The sequence below is a fragment of the Sceloporus occidentalis genome, unplaced genomic scaffold (genome assembly GCF_023333645.1).
Source record: "Sceloporus occidentalis isolate IW3139 unplaced genomic scaffold, rSceOcc1.0.p SCAF_3, whole genome shotgun sequence".
Classification (NCBI taxonomy): Eukaryota; Metazoa; Chordata; class Lepidosauria; order Squamata; family Phrynosomatidae; genus Sceloporus; species Sceloporus occidentalis.
The window spans coordinates 3,285,697-3,303,688 of record NW_028316983.1 but is presented as its reverse complement, the minus strand read 5'-3'; the positions used below and the strand labels follow the sequence as shown (position 1 = coordinate 3,303,688).

Below are 17,992 nucleotides of genomic sequence, written 5' to 3'. Positions count from 1 at the left end.
AGGCAATTGAATATGTTTAGTCTAGAGAAGAAGAGATGGAGTGATGATCTGACAGAGCCATCTGCAAATATCTCAGGTGCTGCCATCACAGAGAAGATGGAGTGAGTTTGTTCCCTGCTGCTCCATCCCACTGAATTCAAATTATAAGAAAGAGACTCTGATTGAACATTAGGAAGAAGTTCTTGACAGTAAGAGCTCTTTGACAGAAGAGTGAACTACCTTGGGAGGTGCTGGGTTCTCTTTCATTGTTGGTTTTTAAACTCGGTTTAGATAGCCACCTATCCTTGGGGCTTTAGCTATGGATTTAAGATATCAGGAGTTGACTAGGTGACCCTATGAGACTCTTGCAACTGTTCAGTTTTATTATTTTAATACAATGGTCCTTCCACATTCACTGGGGTTGGGGTGAAGGGCCCCCGTAAATATGGAAAAACCACAGATAAAAAAGCGCTATACTTTTTAACCTGAGAGAACACCTTTCTAAGAATCTCCAGGTCCTCCAGTGCAACTCTATGGTCAACATCTATGAATATGGCCGGCCTGAGAGGGAGTTCGCCAAGCAGGTCCAGTTCCATCAGGGCCAGCCTGAGAGGAAGGAGACTCCGCTCTCCATAACTGCCATCCACCGGCCTGAGAGGGAGTTCACCAGGCAGGTCCAGCTCCATCAGGACTAGCCTGAGAGGAAGGAGACCCCGCTCTCCATAACTGCCATCCGCCGGCCTGAGAGGGAGTTCACCAGGCAGGTCCAGCTCCATCAGGGCCAGCCTGAGAGGAAGGAGACTCCGCCCTCCATAACTGCCATCCGCCAGCCTGAGAGGGAGTTGACCAGGCAGGTCCAGCTCCATCAGGACTAGCCTGAGAGGAAGGAGACTCCGCCCTCCATAACTGCCATCCGCCGGCCTGAGAGGGAGTTCTCCAGGCAGGTCCAGTTCCATCAGGGCCAGCCTGAGAGGAAGGAGACTCCGCCCTCCATAACTACCATCCGCCGGCCTGAGAGGGAGTTGACCAGGCAGGTCCAGCTCCATCAGGACTAGCCTGAGAGGAAGGAGACTCCGCTCTCCATAACTGCCATCCGCCAGCCTGAGAGGGAGTTCACCAGGCAGGTCCAGCTCCATCAGGGCCAGCCTGAGAGGAAGGAGACTCCGCCCTCCATAACTACCATCCGCCGGCCTGAGAGGGAGTTGACCAGGCAGGTCCAGCTCCATCAGGACTAGCCTGAGAGGAAGGCGACTCCGCTCTCCATAACTGCCATCCGCCGGCCTGAGAGGGAGTTCACCAGGCAGGTCCAGCTCCATCAGGACTAGCCTGAGAGGAAGGAGATTCCGCCCTCCATAACTGCCATCCGCCGGCCTGAGAGGGAGTTCACCGGGCAGGTCCAGTTCCATCAGGGCCAGCCTGAGAGGAAGGAGACTCCACCCTCCATAACTACCATCCGCCGGCCTGAGAGGGAGTTCACCAGGCAGGTCCAGCTCCATCAGGACTAGCCTGAGAGGAAGGAGACTCCGCCCTCCCCAACTGCTGTCTGCCGGCCTGAGTGGGAGTTCGCCAGGCAAGTCCAGTTCCATCAGGACTAGCCTGGAAGAAGGAAGAGCCCTCCCTCCAATCCATCTACCTTGGTCCAGGCCTCAGAGGGAGAGAAGAACCACTGGATCTCATCCCCTTTCCCTCCACCATTCCCTTCTCCTTTTGTTTCGTGTCTTTTAGATTGTAAGCCTGAGGGCAGGGAACTGTTTGATTAAAAATCATAATTGTAAGCCGCTCTGAGAGCCATTAGGGCAGAAGGGCGAGATATAAATACCTAAATAAATAAATAAAAATCTACCAGATGTTGATCATAAAATCATGCTGGTGGACCTACAAATGTATAGGGAAGTATTTTCTCTAGGAACTTCTAGGTTCTCCAGCACAACTTCTAGCAGAGTCATGCTGGAGGACCTAGAGATTGCTAGAGAGAACACATTAATCAACCCCGCAAAAGTCAAAGCCACAAACATGGAGGGCCAACTGTATGTCTGAATCCAAAATAAGGACATGTTCCTTGAAATAAGAAACAAATGGTGAGCCTAACTGGAACAGAAATTTTTATATTAATTACAAAATCCCAAGTTAGTAGCAATTACGAGTCAACAACTTGACATTCTAAACTGAGGCCTGAAACAGACGGGCAGGAAGCGCTGCCTCAGGCCAACTTTAGGGTTTTGGAGTGCGCAGCATCCACATGCTCCAGAACCTAACACATATGGACAGTGCCATATGTGGCGCACGTGCACGACGCAAGCACAGCACCGCATCCACATCTCTGATTGCCTTGCTTGCCTCATGGACACATCACAGTGCGCCAATGGTGCACTCAAGACATTGTCCCTGCATGCCTAAAACAACCCGGTTTTCTGGGTTCTTTTTGGTCTGGAGGGACGCCGTGAAGTTTGGCTGCTGCGGCATCCCACCAGAGGGAAACTGGGCACCTCCAACCCATCCCTTTGGGGTGGTCTGGAGAGCCCTTATGATAATCAACTTAATATTTGTAGGTCATGATATTCTTATAAAAAATAGTATGCCAACAATATTCAGGAGAGCAAACGGTTCTTCTTCAGTTTGACTTGGAACACTAGACAAAGCTCAAACTTTCACAAATGAAGTGTGCGCATGAAAATTACAAATGCAACTCAGATGTTAAATGTGGATACCAGATGGGCAGGAGCGTTTGCCTGCTCATGTCTCCAGATTCCCAAAAGGGTGAAGAGAAAGAAGCCCACAACACTCTCTCTTGGTTCTTTGACCTCAGATGATAATCCAATGGCAGTAAAAAGGACATTAATATAAAAACATTATTGGTTTCATGGAATGTTTGACTGCCAATGGACCATGTGTGAATGCTGAGTGGTGTCTGCACAGAAGCTATTGAGAAGCATCTTTGTCATGGGTTGGAAGCAAACTGATGTGAAGAGCCATCTTATCCCCGGGTTTTCCCAATTCATGTTCCCACAATGGCCTGACGAGTTTGTTAATGTTCTTATTAAATCCATTGTATTGTTGGTAACCTGATGTGTTTGTTGTCATTTTCCTCCATGAGGTGTGCAGTGGGGTTGATGGTGCAGCTGCCCATTTGTGAACTTGTTTGATCAATTCATGGGTGAGTGACAAAAGAAATTATGGCAAGCAATGGATCCAGTTCTGGGCACCATGATTTAAATAGGATGTTGAGAAGCTGGAGCATGTCCAGAGGAGGGTGACTAAGGGTCTGGAAACCATGTCTTGAGGAATATAGCCCTGTTTAAATATTTGAAGGGATGTCATATTGAGGATGGAGCAAATTGTTTTCTGCTGTTCCAGAGAATAGGGCATAGAGCAACACAAGACTCAAATGACAGGAAAGAGATTCCCCCTCAACATTAGCAAGAACGTTTTGACCATAAGAGCTGCTCAACAGTGAAACACTCTCCCTTGTAGTGTGGTGCATTTGAGAGGCTGGATGGCCATCTGTCAGGAATGCTTTGATTGAGATTTCCTGCATGGCAGAATGGGGTTGGACTGGATGGCCCTCGAGGTCTCTTCCAACTCTATGATTCTATGATTCCCCCTCTGCTTGTGAACACCTCCCCTCTCCTCTGGCTTTTCACCCTTGGAAATGCTTGTGTTATAGACTGACTGCAGTTTAGTCTGTCTGAGGTCGGTAATGGATTGGATGAGAGAAAATAGACTTAAATTGAATCCAAATAAAACGGAGGTACTCACTATAGGCAATCCTAATCCGGGAACGGTGATAAGCTCTCCAGTACTGGACGGGGTCACAGTTCCCCTAAAGGACTGTGTTCATAGCTTGGGGGATGCTCCTTGACTTGTCACTTCACCTGTCATCGCAGGTTGATGCGACAGCCAGGAGTGCCTGTTATCAGCTTCGGCTGATATGCCAGTTACGCCCCTTCCTGAAATGGGAAAACCTTGAAACGGTTGTACATTCGCTGGTAACCTCTTGTGTCGATTTCTGCAATGCGCTCTACATGGGGCAACCCTTATGTCACGTTCGGAAGCTGCAACTGGTCCAAAACATGGCAGCCAGATTGGTGACTGGGAATTCCAAGTCTGATTCTATCACACCTATCTTAAAATCCCTACACTGGCTGCCTATTAGCTTCCGGGCACAGTATCAGGTGTTGGTTATTACCTATAAAGCCCTACATGGCTTGGGTCCAGCTTACCTGAGGGAACGCCTCCTCCCATATAATCCTTCCTGCACTCTCAGGTCCTCAGGGAAGAAGAACCTACTACAGTCACAGAGAACTAGACTAGTAACTACCTCCCAGAGGACATTTGCTTCTGCCGCTCCAAAAATCTGGAACGATCTGCCGGATGAGATCCGCCAACTAACATCTTTCGAGGCCTTTAAGAAGGCAATAAAAACAGATCTCTTCCGGCAGGCCTTCCCAAATTGATCCCCTAATTTCACTCTCCGTGTGCCTAAATTGTTTCTCTTCGGACCAATTTGAATACTTTTGATATTATTGTTTTCTCTTTTTACATGCTGTTACCCACCTTGATCCAACACAGGGAAAGGCGGGCTATAAATAATAATAATAATAATAATTATTATTATTATTTAGTTGGTATTGTGCACTCTAAACTATGGCTAGTAAAAACAAGCCTGCTTCATTAACTATGGTTTGATATTGGTTTGTTTCATAATCTGTAGTTAAGGTTAACCAGAGTTTGTCAGTATTTGGACAACATGGCAAGCTTCTGTTTTCTCTGGTACAGATGCAAAAACATCTACACTTCTTGTAGCTACATCAAGGGAGATGCAGGCGGCACACAAGCAAGGGAGGAAGCCTATTATTATTATTATTATTATTGCAGGTGTTTGTCGACAACTGAGAGCCTGGACACTGATTCATGTGCTACTAACCCCCAGGATGAATTGCTCTGAAGCATTTATGTGTGAGAACACCCTTAAACACAACTTCAGCAACCGCAGAAACCAATTGCCAGAATCCTGACTGGCTGTTAGGGCACGGCTGTTTGTTTATTCTGAACATAGTTCAGTAGGCTGCATATTCACTTCTGGACCTAGATTAAAGCTCCCTTTCAACTCGTAAATGGCTTGAGGCTCAAATACTTTGCAGAGTGCATGTTCCCAGAGCTGCTGCCAACGTCTCAAAACGCCTTCTGTCCCCAACTCTCTCAGAGCATCCGTTTGAGCAGAGATGCAGTCTGTTTCCTTGCTCACCTGAGGTCCAAATGGCCTTGGACGAATCCCTTTAAACTGATTTCCAGAAAGGATACAGAGACATTTCTGTCATGTATCCAAAGCTGTTCTCCTGATAGAGACTTGACTGGGCCAACAGTGCTTTTTTCAGCACCGTTTTTGCTGTTTGCAGAGACCTATGTTTCTAGCGACTGGAGGAGGCGAAGGGGAGTTGGTTCTGCATTCATTTGAGCATTTGGCTTTCTGCCCTGGTGCTTAGCCACCTTAAGTCCCAATTTTGGGAGAAAACCAGAAGATCAATTCCACATTGGGCACTTTGAAGGGATGCATTGGGCAACAGGCCAGGCACTTTGCATTGGGCAACAGGCCAGGCTTTGCGCCAGAGGATCAATGGGCATAAATGAGACATTAGGGATGGGAACACGCAAAAGCCATTTGCAGAATGGCACTCCATCTCAGGCTTCAAAACAGCAGCCCTTGAAGAAAGCAAAACAAAGGCTCCTGTGCCTTTAATTAAGGCTGCCAGTGTGAAAAGTGGAGAGGGCTCCTACACATTTAATTACAGTTGCGTGTGTGATAACTGGAGAGGGCTCCTGTGCCTTCAATTGAGGTTGCCAGAGTGGAATGCTGGAGAGGGCTCCTGTGCCTTTAAGGCTGCCAGTGTGCTTCTGCACCTTTAGTTAAGGCCACACGAAAAGCAACCGCCGTTTGAGCCTCTCTTACACTCAGCCACTGAGGGGCCGGTGGCCTTCGCCAGCCCTCTTCTTGCCCAATACAAAAATGGCGGCCACGGGGCCTCAACAAAAATGGCGGCGTAGGCCTACGCTGCCCATACCTAAGATGGAGAAACCGGAAATGGCTTCTTACCGCGCCCTGCGATTGGCTGAAGCGCCTCGGCGCCGCCTCTTTCCTGAGAGAAGGTGGGGGGCGGCGGCGTCCTCCTCCATTTCCTGCCCGCCCTCTGAGGCCTGCTTCCGTCTCCATGGAGACGAGGCGCCTCGACCAACCGCAGGCCGCTTCCGCCGACGTCACCGCCGACACGTGGATCCAAGATGGCGGCCTCGGGGGTGCTGGTGAGTGGCGAGAGCGGGACCCCCGGCGCTTCGGCTCCTTAGGGCCGCTTCCCCGGCTCTGGAAGGGGCTTCGGGGCCGGGAAGGGAGCGCTGGCGCCGCGGTTCCTGAGGGGAGAGGCCGGGGCAGCAGCAGCCGCCGCCGCCGCCGCCCTTCAGCCGGAGAGGGACGCAGGGGCCCGAAGGAGAGGGAGCCCAGCGCTCCTTCTCCTCGTTGGCAACTTATGCATTGCCACACTGCGCTCTTCTTGCGCTATCATGCCGTAGTTTTTCTGCCATTGAAGTAGATCGGGTAAAGCTGAGAAATGCTTGCTGTGCTCAGGAACTGAGGACTGCTGTCGGGTCTGGAGGGAGAGCAAAGAGGGTTCCTCCGCTTTGGAAGTGGCTCCTCGCTTCGGGTCTTGAGGCAGTTTGGGGGACAGCGAAGCCAAGCATACAGAGGACGCTTGGATGGAGAGAGGCAGACCTTGGACCCAATGGGGAAGGCCTCTGTTCTATGCGTAACCAACGCAATGCCATTCGTAGTTTTCCTTGTTCAAAGTACTATAAAAGCTTGGTTCACTTTGAGATTATTATCATTATTATTAACCTTTATTTATATAGCGCTGTAAATTTACACAGCGCTGTACATACAATCTTTTTAATTGGACGGTTCCCTGCCCTCAGGCTTACAATCTAAAAAGACACGACACAAAAGGAGAAGGGAAGGTGGTGGGGAAGGGGCCTCTCTAGTAGGATAATGCATATAAAATACATAGCAAAACAGGAAGTGATTCAATAAAACAGGCAACAAGAGAACATCAAATAGCAGGTGACAATTATGCAATGATCCATTGGATGTATTTCCTTCCTGGGACGCTTCTGCTAAATGAACGATGTTTCTTTAACAATCCGCTCTGCATCTCCCTGCGAATTCTGGTTATAGTTCTGGGTTTCTACAAGAGAATGCTGGCGTGGAAGAGAGCGGGGCGTACACACACATATACACACACACACACACACTGTGTGGCCCTGAATAGGGAGGAGTGACTTCCATGTTAACCAGTGTATTGTTCTGTGGTTGAATGGCAAGGCCTCAAGGGGCCTGTTTGATGAATGATCCCTTGTCTCCTGGGACCCCCCCCCCCCCCCTGGGTGGTTGTCATTAGCATGGAAGCTTGTTTTCTGCTGCTCCAGAGTGTAAGACACAGTGGAGCAATGGATGCAAGCTGCAGGAAGAGAGATTCCACCTCAACATTAGGGAGAACCTCCTGACAGTAAAAGTTGCCTGACAGTGGAATGCGTTGCTGTCTCGGAGGGCGGCAGAGTCTCCTCCTTTGTGGGTTTCTCAAGAGAGGCTGGATGGCTATCTGTGGAGGATGCTTTGATTGTGAGTTCCTGCATGGCAGAAGGGTGTTGGACTGGATGGTTCTTGTCATCTCTTCCAGCTCTATGGTTCTCTGATTCTAGAACACGATCCCATAGTCTGAAAACCCCACAAAAAACTGTGGCTGCCAGTCATGAAAGCCTTTGACTTCATGCTGTTGTTCTGCTTTGACTGATCCGGCTGCCTCTGGGGAATTTTGGGGCCTGGCTCTGAGCCCCCGGCTGAGAATGTTTAATCGTTGTTTGCCTTCAAGACGTCTCTGACTTACGGCGGCCGTAAGACAATCCTATCGTGGGGTTTCCTTGGCAAAGTTCATTCAGAAGGGTTTTTATTTTTTGTCAGTGCCTTCCTCTGAGGCTGAGAGACTTGCTTTAGGTTACCATGGGGTTTTGTGGCCAAGCGGGGGTTTGGATCCTGGTCTTCCAGATTGTAGTCCAGCATTCAAACCACCTCATTATGTTGGCTCTTACTTGATAAGTGAAACTCACCACGTCTCCTTTGCAGCCATTCCAGGTCTCCACATTTCAGTCTGCCAGCCCTGATCAGGAATCCTAGAATCGTAGAGCTGGAAGCGACCCCAAGGACTATCCAACTCCCTTCTGCCATGCAGGAACTTTGTCGTTTAAGGAGGTCTGTGAGCCCTCTGGCTGAGAGTGCTGCCTTGAGTCCCCATATTGGGAGAAAGGCAGGATATAAGAAAATGAAATTAATAATAATAGTAATAATAACTCACAATCAAAGCACCCCTGACTGATGACCATCCAGCCTCTGTCTAAAAACCTCCAGAAGGAGAAGGAGACACCACCATTCTCCGAAGCAATGTATTCCAACATCTTTTACTGTCAGGAAGTTCTTCCTAATGTTGGGGTGGAATCTCTTTTCTCGTAGTTTGAATCCCTTGCTCCATGTCCTAGTCTCTGGAGCAGCAGAAAACAAGCTTGCTCCCTCCTCAATTTGACATTCCTTCAAATATTTAAATATGGCTATCATATCACCTCTTAACCTTCTCTTCTCCAGGCTAAACATCCCCAGCTCCCTGAGTCGCTCCTCATAGGGCTTGGTTTTCCAGGAGGAGCACTCAGTCCACACATTGCGTGGTGCTGGGAGTGAGGGATGTAAACATCACCTGCCTTATCTAGAGTCAGATAATTGGCCCCTCTAGCCCAGTACAGCCTTTTCTGGCTGCTGCCACATTGTTTAGGGTAATCCTGTTTAATTTTTGCAGTCGGGTGAGACTGGGTGTTTGCAGCATTTTATGGTGGTATATAAAGGCTAGCATAGAGAGCTAGTGGGCTGTAGTGATTTGAATGTTCAACTATAGCTCTGGAGACCAGGGTTCGATTCCCTGCTTGGCCATGAAAACCCACTGGGTGACCTTGATCAACTCACACACTCTCAGCCTCAAGGGGAAGGCAATGGCGAACCTCCTCTGAACAAATCTTGGAGCCCTGGTGGCGCAGTGGGAAAATGCCTGTACTGCAGCCATTCACTCAAAACCACAAGGTTGCGAGTTCAAGACCAGCAAAAGGGCCCAAGCTCGACTTAGGCTTGCATCCTTCCGAGGAGGGAGCTAAAATGAGTACCCAGACTGTTGGGGGCAAATTAGCTTACTTGCTAATTAGCTTACTTGCTGTTCACCGCTATGATCTTTGGAATAGCGGTATATAAATAAAACATATTATTATTATTATTATTATTATTATTAAATCTTACCAAGAATACCCCATGATAGGTTTCCCTTAGGGTTGCCATAAGTCTGAAATGACTTGAAAGCCCATTTAAAAAAAACAACGTAAAGGCTATCAACATATGAAGCTGCCTTATACTGAGTTGGACTAGTGGTCCATCTAACCTAGAATTGTCATCAACGTCTGTCTTGTGTTTCCTTACCCAATCCTAATTGCTGGTGGTCTCTTGCCCAACTGCTAACCAGCCCTGATCCTCCTCCGCTTCCAAAATCTGATCTGTGTCATGTAGTATGGTAGGGATTGATATGAAATAGATGTGAATAGGGGACAGGAGAACTCTCATACCTGAAAGTGTGATTTCACCTGTCAGGAAATGGAAATTACTTTTTCCTTAAGAGTGTGGAGAGATTGTTTCTCTCAGCTAGTATGGAACTATTCCAAAAAAGTAACTTTTCCATTATCTTCCTTCCCATCTCTACTTAGTGCTTTTTGTAACAGGCATGCTTGCTGTTATTTCTTCAGTGTGGCTTTATCCCCATTAGTTGTAGAGTTTTTTGTTTTACACATCTAGTATGCAGAGAGATCTTGTAACACGTTTGAGACTAACCAAAAGAAAGAAGTTGCTTTACTGAAGTACACTGAAGTCTAGGAAAGCTCATGCTGCCAACTTCTTTCTTTCAGTTAGCTTCAAAGGCACTACATGATCTCTTTGCATATTGATTCTATAGACTAACACAGCTATATCTTTGGATTCTACAACTATATTAGTTCAGCTGAGGCGGCTCCTTTGTCTTGGAAGATGTTGCAGTATTTGAGGTTTCCTGCTTTGTCCAGACAGCTGTGCCATGTGGTTACATGAAGTTATTTGGGATGAGCCTGGCATGCTATTTCTGTTTTGAGGAAAGCCACTTGTGGAATTGTACTAATCTCTCTCTGTCTTGGTTTCTCTTGCATAACCCAAGCCAAAAGTTCATGCTTCTGTAAACTGTATGTGTAGAAGCCCAGCTTCACTTCTAGCAGAGGGTAGGTCTCCTTTTCCTTCTGAATGACAGTCACTAGTTAGTACATGCAGTCGACAGCGAAACCTTCATCAGTAAATGAGAACCACACAGGCCTGAGGTGCTTCAGATTTATAGTTGTAGGGTCAAGGCAATGGAATATTAGCTGTTGATGGGATTGTCATTTTGTGGTCACTTGATCATTTCAAGGCTGTATTCAGATGACAACCCCATTAGTGTAACCTTCTCAAGGTTTCTTTTTTCCCCCTTTAATGTTAATCTACACAGTATACTATTTCCACATTGTTGTCTAGCTGGTTTCGACTTACGGTGACACTATGAACGCGAGACCTTCAAATCATTCTGTTATCAAGAGCCTTGCTAAGCTCTTTCAAACTCAGGGCGTCCATCGTTTTCTTGATTGAATCTATCCACCTGTAATGTAGTCTCCCTCTTCTGACTGCCTTCCACCTTACCAAGCATTATTGTCTTTTATAAGGCGTCATATCTACTCATGATATTGTGCTCAAGTACAATAGTATCTTTTTAGTCCTCTGCTTCTGGTGAGATCTTGAACCCATTTATTTGCCCTTTTGACAGTCCATGGCAACTCTTCCAGCACCACATTTTAAATTATCTCTTCCTATCAGCTTTCTTTACTGTCCAGATTTCAGGCCCTTACATACAAATGGGAAAAATGATGGCATGGACAATTTCCACATAGAGGATGGCATTATGTGATTTTAAGGAAAGAAACCCATAGATCTAAAGCTTGTCTAGAATGTAGCAAAGTTTAGAAATCCCCATGAAGGTCTATCACCTTCTGCTGTAGCTTTTCCCACTGTTGAACACTGTCCCTTCATGTAATTTGGACCCTCTAGTTTTGATCCTACCCACTAGAACCTGAAAAAATTAGCTATATATCTATATTTTATTTAGGTGGCTTCTATTCCAATGTATGCTGACCCTATCATAGATGCAAGATATATTCACTGGAAGTTTACCATTGTCTTCCTCTGAGGCTGAGAGAGTGACTTGCCCAAGATCACCCAGTGTGTTTCCATGGTTGAATAAGGACTTGGACCCTTGTCTCCTAGTCCACAACTCATAGAATCATAGAATAATAGAGTTGGAAGAGACCGCAAGGGCCATCCAGTCCAACCCCATTCTGCCATGCAGGAATCCAGATCAAATCATCTCCGACAGATGGCCAACTAGCCTCTGTTTAAAGACCTCCAAGGAAGGAGACTCCACTACACTCCGAGGGAGTTTGTTCCACTGTCGAACAGCCCTTACTGTCAGGAGGTTCCTCCTAATGTTGAGGTGGAATCTCTTTTCTTGTAGCTTGCATCCATTGCTCCAGGTCCTAGTCTCTGGAGCAAGTGAAAAGAAGTCAGCTCCCTCCTCAGTATGGCATCCCTTCAAGTATTTAAACAGGGCTATCATATCACCTCTTAACCTTCTCTTCTCCAGGCTAAACATCCCCGCTCCTTGAGTCGTTCCTCATAGGACATGGTTTCTAGACCTTTCTCACCATTTTACTTGCCCTGCTTTGGACACGTTCCAGTTTTTCAACATCCTTTTTGAATTGTGGCGCCCAGAACTGGACACAATATTCCAGGTGGGGCCTGACCAAAGCAGAATAGAGTGGCACTATTACTTCCCTTGATCTAGATACGATACTCTTACTGATGCAGCCTAAAATTGCATTGGCCTTTTTAGCTGCCGCATCACACTGTTCACTCATGTTCAGCTTGTGGTCTACTTGGACTCCCAGATCCCTTTCACACACATAACTCTCGTTCAGCCATGTGTCTCCCATCCTATATCTGTGCATTTTATTTTTCCGCCCTAAGTGCAGTACCTTGTATTTCTCCCTGTTGAAGTTCATTTTGTTAGCTGTGGCCCAACTTTCTAGTTTATTCAGGTCATCTTGAATGTTGATCCTGTCCTCTGGGGTGTTAGCTACTCCTCCTAATTTGGTGTCATCTGCAAATTTGATAAGAATGCTTCCAATTCTGTCATCCAGGTCATTGATAAAGATGTTGAATAGCACTGGGCCCAGGACAGAGCCCTGTGGGACCCCACTGGTCACTTCTCTCCAGGCTGAAAAAGAGCCATTGTTGAGCACCCTTTGCGTTCGGTCAGTCAACCAATTACAAATCCATGTAACAGTTGCCTTGTCTATCCCACATTTTATAAGCTTGTTTGCAAGAATGTCATGGGAAACTTTGTCAAAAGCCTTATTGAAATCAAGATATACTATATCCACAGCATTCCCTTCATCTACCAAGCTGGTAATTTTATCAAAGAAAGAGATTAGATTTGTCTGGCATGACTTGTTTCTCTGAAACCCATGTTGACTTTTTGTGATGATGGCATTGCCTTCTAGATGTTCACAGACTCTCTGTTTAATGATCTGCTCCAGAATCTTTCCTGGGATTGATGTCAGACTAACTGGAGGATAATTGTTGGGATTCTCTTTTTTCCCCTTTTTGAAGATGGGGACAATGTTTGCCCTCCTCCAGTCTGCTGGGGTTTCTACTGTTTTCCAGGAGTTCTCAAAGATCATTGCCAATGGCTCCGATATTACATTTGCCAGTTCTTTTAATACCACACTGACTTTATATATTTAATATATATAATTCTTCATAAAACATTGAAAGCCCACCCATTATCAATAACTTTAAGCAGCATAGTTGCGATACTGGACTGATTCATGCTTGATTATTAGAGACCAATTTGTGTATAAATGGATCTTAAAAGTAAAAGTGTGGGAGAAAATGGCATTTGTAGCAAAATAAAGAAATATTCCAGTGTACTTCTTTAAGCAGCATAGTTGCGATCCTGGCCTGAGTAATGAAGCTGATACAACTTGCTATACTAATTCATTGTGTGGATGAATATTTGAAAGTAGACGCCTCCCTCAACACCTTGGACATAGTATTCTTCTTGAGGCACAATTAGTATAGTGTGGAGAAGTGCTAAGATAGATTCACTCCCCATGCCTAGTCGTTTCTGTTTAAAATGCATGGAGTATATTTTATGTGGGGTAGGGTTTACATCGAGGGTGGGCAAATGTGGTGAGTCTGTGGGCTAACTTTCTGCCTCAGGGACCCTCTGGGGGCTATGTAGACTGCAAAAAATATGCTCCAAACCCCAAGAGCCTAAAACAAGTTTCCAAATATCCACATCTGGTTTTTAATAACTGGGTATTGTTTAATGTTTAAACAGTATAGGGATAAACATGCAAATCACTCCTGCATTCCCAGGCTCACACAGTATATATACACCCAATTTTTCCAGGCAAAGCATTCTCTGAAGATGCCAGCCACAGATGCTGGCGAAATGTCAGGAAGAAACTTTTCTGGAACATGGCCACATAGCCCGAAAAACCCACAAAAAATGATCTGAAACCTGTTTAAAAGTCATAGCACCTCTCCCTGAGGTTTCCAGGAGGGAAAATTCACTCCTTTTTGGATTCAAGAAAAGGGCATTTTGGGGTATCTGGAAGCCTTGAGGGTGTCAAAAGAAGTCTTTGAGGTCCTCCTCATAATTTAGGAGGGTTTGGGGGCTTGTTATTATTATTAACCTTTATTTATGAAGCGCTGTAAATTTACAATCTTTTTATTTAGATGGTTCCCTGCCCTTGGGCTACAATCTAAAAAGACATGACACAGAAGGAGAAGGGAGCGGTGGAGGGAAAGGGCAAGAGGTCCAGCAGTTCCTCTCTACCTCCAAGGCCTGGACCAAGGCAGATGGACTGGAGGGAGGGCTTGGCTTCATAATGGATGGTTAATCTTCTTCCAGGGAAAATACATACTCTCAAGTAGGATAATACATATACAGTACATAGCAATACAGGAAATGGTTCGATAAACAGGCATCAAAAGAGCATCAAATAGTAAGTGACAATTATACAATGCCTGGGAAGGCTTCTCTGAACAGGATGGTTTTCAACTCCGTTTTGAAGCTGGTTAAAGAAGTAATGGCTCTTGCTTGTGGGGGAAGAAGGTTCCAGGAGTGAGGGGCAGCAAGTTGGAGTGTTTCAGTTAGTCCTGTTCTTCAGACAGCTTTTAGGGGCAGCTTATTGTTAAAAAAGGCAGATCTGGGGGCTTTGGGAAGTCTTGGTGGGAGGCTTGGGGGTGCCACACACAAAAAAGTTGGTTATGGCTGCACATGGCTGACAGGCTGTGCTTTCTCCAAGCCTGGTTTAGACCTTCCATATTTGCATGTACATATTCGGTCTGAAATTGTGTAGCCCCAAACAGAAAGACACAGGATTCTGCTGGAATCATAGAGTTGGATGAGACCACATGGGTCATCGCATCCAACTCTTTCTGCCATGCAGAAAGACATAATCCAAGCATTCCTAACAGATGGCCATACATCCTCTCTTTAAAAACCTCCAAATAAGGAGACTCAATTACTTTCCGAGGGGATGTGTTCCACTGTTGAACAGCTCTTACTGTCAGGAAGTTCTTCCTAATGTGCCTGCTTGGTGTTGCTTGCTCTGTGAGACCTTTGGAGTGGTCTCAGTTTCTACTAGAGTTCCCTTCACTTGAAGAAAAGCTCCCATGGGACTTGATAGCAGCAGCAAAAAAACATCTTTTCTTGCAACTTCTTCAAGTCTTGCAGATTTGCCCCAAATTACTGAGCCAACTTTGTGGGTCAGTTGTGTGGTCAGCCTTTTTTAAAAAAATAAACATGCTGTGTTGGGAATTGCTTCTGTGTAGCTGTGAATGGGTTTGGTTCCAGCAACAACATCTGCTTTCTTTTTGCAGGAGAGGCTCACATGTCAGCTAGTACTACTGCTCATATGCCACAGAGTGAGCTGCTTCTATGTGCCAGGCGTTGCACCTAGGAACTTTCATCAAAATGATCCTGTAGAAATCAAGGTAGGATGATGTTTGATATGGACATCTGGCTGGCCTAAAAAGATCTGGCCAAATATTTATGTGAATAATAAAAATCCAAATTGGATAATAGTTGTGAAACAATAATATGACCTTCTTAAGAAGCAATGAATTCTAAAACTTGTTATTCCATCCTTCCAGGATGGCATATATAGGTTTTTTTCCTTTACAAGTCCTCACTACAAGCTTATGAGGTAGGTCAGACTGAGTTTGTTTGACAAGCTCAATGTCATTGAATAGTGGAGTTATCATGTGAACTTTGTTCTCTCTGGTCCTAGTCAAACACTGTGACTCAGGGTGAGCAACTTCCATAGAGCCTAAGGGCCATTTTCCACCACTTCATGTTCCTCCTTTCCCTGCCTAATGAAATTTGGTCACCTCTCTTTTTGGTAAAGGCTGGATTTCTTGTTAAAACAAGATGCCACTGCCACTACCACCAGCATGAAGTTTGTCTTCAAGCAGGAGCACTGCTTTGAGCAGTACTGCTCTGAGGGGGATCAAATTTGTAAGAAGTACCCAGGCCAGGTTCCAGTTATTGTGGAAAAGCACCCAAGGTTCAGATAGGAGATCTGGACAGGAAGAAATTTGTTCCATCAGACTTCACAGTTGGGCAATTCTATTTCCTGTTCTGGAAAAGCATCCATCTGTGAGCTGAGGATGTTCTCTTCGTTTTTGTTAACAATGGTGGGTTATAGACCGCCATTTCGGACGTCCTCAGGACGTCCCAGTTTGAAAAAGGGGCGTCTCTTCTAGATGCCCCTACTCCTATTACGGACAGAGTCTGTAACAAATGGCAGCGGCCGTTCCACACGGCCGCCACCATTTTGACGTAGCGGACGCTGTGCGTCCGCACGTCATGCCCCGGAAGTGACACCATGAGTGCGCGACTAGCACCTCGCGATGTCTTTTCCGGGGCCCAGGAAGGAGCACGATTTTCACACTCCTTCCTCGGAGTGTCCGGGAGCCGCGCGGTTTGGCCGCTGTGGCTCCCGGACGCTGCAAGCGGTGGCGGCGGGAGACCGCCGCAATCTGGCGGTATGTAACGCGCCAAAGTTTCCCTAATTTTGTTTCTGCCAGGGTTGTGTTCTGCCTGTCACTTTCCATAACCAGAGGGGATAGGGAATGTGAATTAAATGTATAGAATCATAGAGTTGGAAGATCACAAGGGCCATCCAGTCCAACACCCTGCCATGCTGGAACTCTCTTAGTCAAAGCACCTCTGACAGGTGGCCATCCAGCCTCTGTTTAAAAACCTCCATAGGAGGAGACTCCATCACTCTCTGAAGAAGTATGTTCCATTGTCAAACAGCTCTTATTGTCAGAAGGTTCTTCCTAAGGTTAAGGTGGAATCTCTTTTCCCGTAGCTTGCAGCAGAAAACAAGCTTGCTCCAACCTCAATATGACACCCCTTCAAATATTTATTTATTTATCTCAATAATTTATATCCCACCTTTCTCCCACAATGGGATTCAAGCCAGGTAAATATTTAACCTGGCTTTCATATCACCCCTAACCTTCTCTTCTCCAGGCTAAACATACCCAGCTCCCTAAGTCTCTCCTCATAGGGCATGATATATATACTAATAAGAAAAAACAAGGTGCAAGAGCCCACCGTACCTTGTAGTGGGTTGTGTGTTCTGTGAGTTGCTTTTTTGAAAATAACAAAAGAGCTACAGGCAGGAGTTTACAAAAAGGGCATGGAGAGTGTAATTCCCACTCCTGCTCTACCCATTCATCAGTGGCCTTTGTGACTGTATACAGTTCTGTTTATAACTGGTAGGCAGTAAGGTAGAAAAAAAGAACACTGTTAGGTTTAACATTGAGCGAGCACATTGAGTTTTCTCATGTCCATGAATAAAAGGCAGGTGTCAATTCTTCTGGACGGTGCCATCTCTGAGGAACATGACAGTATTTGGTCCATGCTGAATGGGTGGTACTTGACCATTGAAACAACTGGTGTGTCAAACCTTATGGAAACCTTGAAATGGCAGTGCGCTATTTGCCAAATAGTGACAGAAGTCTCCCCTAAAATGCTTTGTGGATTTCTGTTTGTTCAACATCAAAAGGAAGAATTCTTCTCCAGTTGTTCTACTGCAAACCCTTTGAGCCTGATCTTGGACATTATAGAACTGTTTGCAAGCTGTGTTAATCCTAGGAGTAATGTCCCCATTGGTTATCATATTTGTTTTGACGTGTTGGCACTGTGGACACAGCCTAACCTAAGTCAAGAACTTTCAGATACTGTTAACTGCAGTGAGAAAATGCGGCATGGTTGTGTCTCCCTCTCCCAAATTGTTGGCACATCAGCTTTGACTGGATTGGTCTCCAGGAATTCTGCTGCTTCTGGCTCTTCCTCATTGGTTCTCTAGCCATAGGCTTTAAGTGGTTGGAAACAATGCTGTAACCTAGAGGAAAATAATGCTGGCTAATTTTTTTTTTAACTTTATTTTCAGTTTCATAAAGACAAACAAAGACATACTCTCATAACAGACATCACCAAAATAAACATCCACATATACAAATACAAACAACATATTACACATTAATAGTACAACTAATACCTTCTCCATCCAAACATCACAAGCCATGACTAAAATAACATTCAACAATAAGGCACTTCCTGTTGGTCAGTTGATGCCGCCTTCAATTGTTATATTCCTTTGTTATGTCTTATTTTTGTTTCTTTCTTAATATCTAATCTTCAAACATAAAAATGTAAAAGGCATCCCAGAGATAAATCAAAAAGAAGGT

General features: G+C 45.7%; 1 protein-coding gene across 1 annotated transcript in view; it reads left to right on the top strand.

Moving 5' to 3' along the window:
• Positions 1-6,183: 6,183 nt before the first annotated feature.
• The window catches only part of LOC149315435 (transmembrane 9 superfamily member 4), a 36,063-nt gene continuing 24,254 nt past the window's right edge, over positions 6,184-17,992 (top strand). The window contains exons 1-2 of the mRNA XM_089513453.1: positions 6,184-6,276; positions 15,110-15,223. Coding sequence (XP_089369579.1) covers positions 6,256-6,276; positions 15,110-15,223 — 135 coding nt within the window. The 5' untranslated portion in view covers positions 6,184-6,255. The remainder of the gene's footprint in view (positions 6,277-15,109; positions 15,224-17,992) is intronic.